General features: G+C 60.4%; 1 protein-coding gene across 1 annotated transcript; it reads right to left on the bottom strand.

Annotated features, from left to right (window-relative positions):
• Nucleotides 1-368: 368 nt before the first annotated feature.
• Grifin (galectin-related inter-fiber protein) lies at nt 369-1183 on the bottom strand. The gene is made up of 3 exons (XM_023713374.1): nt 1020-1183; nt 774-933; nt 369-539 (listed from the first exon to the last, which is right to left on the bottom strand). Exons 1-3 carry the CDS (start codon nt 1181-1183, stop codon nt 369-371), a joined length of 495 nt encoding a protein of 164 aa, XP_023569142.1.
• Nucleotides 1184-3465: the final 2282 nt, after the last annotated feature.

Genomic DNA, 3465 nt, shown 5'->3' on the forward strand with positions numbered 1-3465 from the left:
AGTCCCCACCCAGAAGCAGCCAGTCAAGCACCTGCAGGTGGTTTGCATTTTATTGAGGTACTGACCAGGTGTGGGAAAGGACTTCCCCAGGGTGGGCTCAAGGCACCCTGAACACGGGACCAGCCAAGGCTCAATCCTGGGGCACAGGTTCCACTCAGTAGCTCCCATCCCTGAAAACATCCAAGGGACACACCTCAGATCCAGCCACCAGGGCATAGATCTGGACAGGATGGCAGGACAATGACCTCTTCCTGTGTGGGCAGATGTGGGAGGCCAGCTGGAAGAGGGATAGGAAGCAAGGCCAGGTGACAACCCCTGCCCGGCCCGAGGAGGTCCCTGTAGGGGTGACATAGAGGGCAGGAGGGACATTACCCCCAGTTTAGGCTGCGCTTAGCCAAGTCCACCTGGGCCAGGCGATGGTCGCTTAGCACCCGCACCCTGGTGATGGCAGCCAGTGGCCTCTGGCGGTGGGGGAACTGCAGGACCTTGTGCTCCTGGACATAGACGTGGAAGTGCTCCCCATCTGAGCTGACCTCCATCTGGGCAGGCAGAACAGGAGTGCTCAGGCTGGTCACCAAACTGGGGACCCCTCGTTTCTCTCAAGAGGGAGGGGCTGGAGGCTAAGTATGAGCACCCCATAGCACAAATGGGGAGAATGAGGCAGGGGGAGGCTCACCAGGGAGGGACCTGCTGTGCTGGCCCTCCAGAACCCCCTCCTTCACAGCCTTCTGTCCCTGATATCCTCCCTCAGGCCCCACCCAGGTCCCTGTCACCTCAAAGGGCTCCCCCGGGGACAGTGGGAAGACACTGGACACCTCCTCCTCGCCCCAGCGGCCACCCTGGAAGGCATTGCCCACCAAAGTGGCACTGGAGAATCGGGGCTTGATGTGGAAGGCGATGTCACCCGTCTCAGACAAGAAGTTGATCTCAAACCTGGGGACACAGTGTAGGTCACAAAGCCAGCCCAGGGCTGTGCGGTCCCAACCCAAGGTCCAGGAGGAGATGGCAGTGCTCCTTACTTGTCCTCGCCAGAGTCAGCCTGTCCCTGGACCATGAGGCTCCAGCCTGGGGCCAAGCCCCCTGCACAGAAGGCTTCGAACTGAAGACAAAGAACAAAGAGACAGAGTCCTTTGGGGTGGTGGACCCTCTCCCCTCCACCCTTCCACTCCTGCCACCCAGGCATGCATCCCCAGTGTGAACCTTCCTGGGACCATGGCCCTCTGAATGTCCTCCTTGTGACAAGCAGAGGGAATGGGGTGAGCCTGCCCAGCAGCAGCTCTGGGGGATCTTGGCCCCTTCACCCCTGCTGCTAGGGTCTGATGAGCACTGGGGGAGAAGCATAGCCACCCTGGGAGGATCCAAACCCCAGCCGCACTCCCTCTCCCCAGCTGGGATGTGCTGTGCACCCCAGGCTCTGGGTCTCACCCACCTGCACAGCCATTGCCCCACCACTGCAGGCCTGAGCCAGCCAGCTGGGGGGATATAGACAGCTGGGCTGGGCGGGGCGCAGCAGCCCAACCCCCTGGGGCTGCATCCCCTCTGCTTCTCTCCCTTTCTCTGAAGAGGAGGGAAAAGGGGTGGGGTGGGCTGGTCCCATCCCTGTCATACACACACACAAAAAAACATGAGCCAGGCTACACCCACCCAGCCCCACCTCCTCTGGTCCTGCCAGGCTCTGCTAACCTCCATAGCCCAGACCCTTCCTACCACTGAGAACACAGTTACCCCCCCCCCCGTCTCTTCCTAGAGACCCAGTAGAGGCAGCTCCTACTCCCCTCCCAAGTCTGCCTTCCTGGCCAAGGGTGGGGGGCTCACCTGGCCTTCTGGAGTCCCATCTGATGCTCAGTGCCTGTTGCAGGACCATTGCCCGTCCTCCCGACTTGTCCCATCCCATCCCATCCCATCCCATCCCATCCCATCCCATCCCATCCCATCCCATCCCATCCCATCCCATCCCCCAGGCTGCAGAGAGGATTAGGCCAGCACTGGTCAGCGCATTCCAGGGCTGCAGGGATGGGGGGACTTTCCCACACCCTGATCCCCAACTGGCCCTGTGCCCTGGCCCCTCTCAGGCTAAGCTAGAGAGGGAGAAAGGACAGCTGGTATCTCAGGGCAGCCTTGGGGACAGAGAGACTGAGCCAGGGATATAGCTCCCAACTGCTACTGAGAACTGTTGAAAAAGGGACCTGAGCTGTGTGCCAAGAATGTGCAGTGAGCATGCAGCGTGAGCCCGTGAGTGTGTGAGGTGTCTGAGTGTGGACTGTGGCTGCAGGTGATGGGAGGGTTGCCAGGGCCCTAACCAAGGGCTCTAATCTGGATTGTTAGGGCATCCCCAGATCCCTCATCTTTGTGCTTCCGGCCTTCTGTCTGTCTTCATGTGCCGCCTCCCAATTTTTTACTCCAACAGGGCTGACCCTGGGGCATGCAGGAGCAGCCCTAGTAGTGAGGCTATAGAGGATGAGCCCCATGGATCTGCCACCCTGCCTGGTCATCTGGTCATCTGTGCTCCAGAGAAGCACAGAGAATGAGACCCCTGGGTACCACATGGGACACTGGGATGGGGTGGTTGGGAAGAGGTTGCAGAATCCATACACCAAGGATGCAGGGCCCAATACCAGATCTAGAGCTGGGCAGTATGCAGAGTCAGGACCTGGGACAGGGTGGCCGCATTGAGCTAGTAATGACTACGGCCTCAGTCTTCCGAAATGCATGCTGGGCTTAGCAGTGCTGACCTCTGCCCTCGCCCTCTTGGGGTCAGCATGGGGACCAGTCTGAGGCCCTTGGCTCTGGGAGCAAGCTGGTGGGAATTGAGGGACTGTAGGTAAGGCCAGCAGGTCAGAAGCCCTGCTTTGGGTGGCTCAGGGAGGTCTGAGCCCCAGCCTCCCCACTCTGAGCCAGGATGCTGAGTCACAGGAGGCTGGGGTCCCTTGAGCCCAGCATGCTCATGCCCAGTGCAGGCTCCTCAGCTCTTGGACAGTTGCAGCCTGGCCCACTCAGGGGGAGGTAGGGCGACCCCTCCGACTTCACTCCATGTTGGGACCAGGACCTAGGCTCTCACCCGAGTGACTTCAGCTTCAGAACCTTTCACATCTGGCTGGCATCTGGAACCACCCAGCTCCCAAACACCTGAGAGCCAAGGGCTCAGGGGCTGAAACAGTATTGGGGAGCAGAGAGACCCATGGATGGGGGGAACAGTGCTGCAGGCACTCTCCTCGACTTGCCAGGGGACTGGCTGCTGGCTGCTGGCTGCTGGGCACCATGGCTTGGAGCCCAGAGCAAACAGATCTGCTGTCCCAGAGCCACTGCTCCTCCAACCCCCACCCACCCGGATGTGTGCTTTGCCTGGAGTTGCTGACAGGAGGCTCTGAACAAACACCGCATCTCCCAGCTCCTCTGAGAGTCAGTAACCTCTCGGCCCTGGCAGTCCCCCACATGGCAAGCACAGAGCCACCAGGCAGTAAGTCC

This window comes from Octodon degus, unplaced genomic scaffold (genome assembly GCF_000260255.1).
Source record: "Octodon degus isolate 3935 unplaced genomic scaffold, OctDeg1.0 scaffold00031, whole genome shotgun sequence".
NCBI lineage: Eukaryota > Metazoa > Chordata > Mammalia > Rodentia > Octodontidae > Octodon > Octodon degus.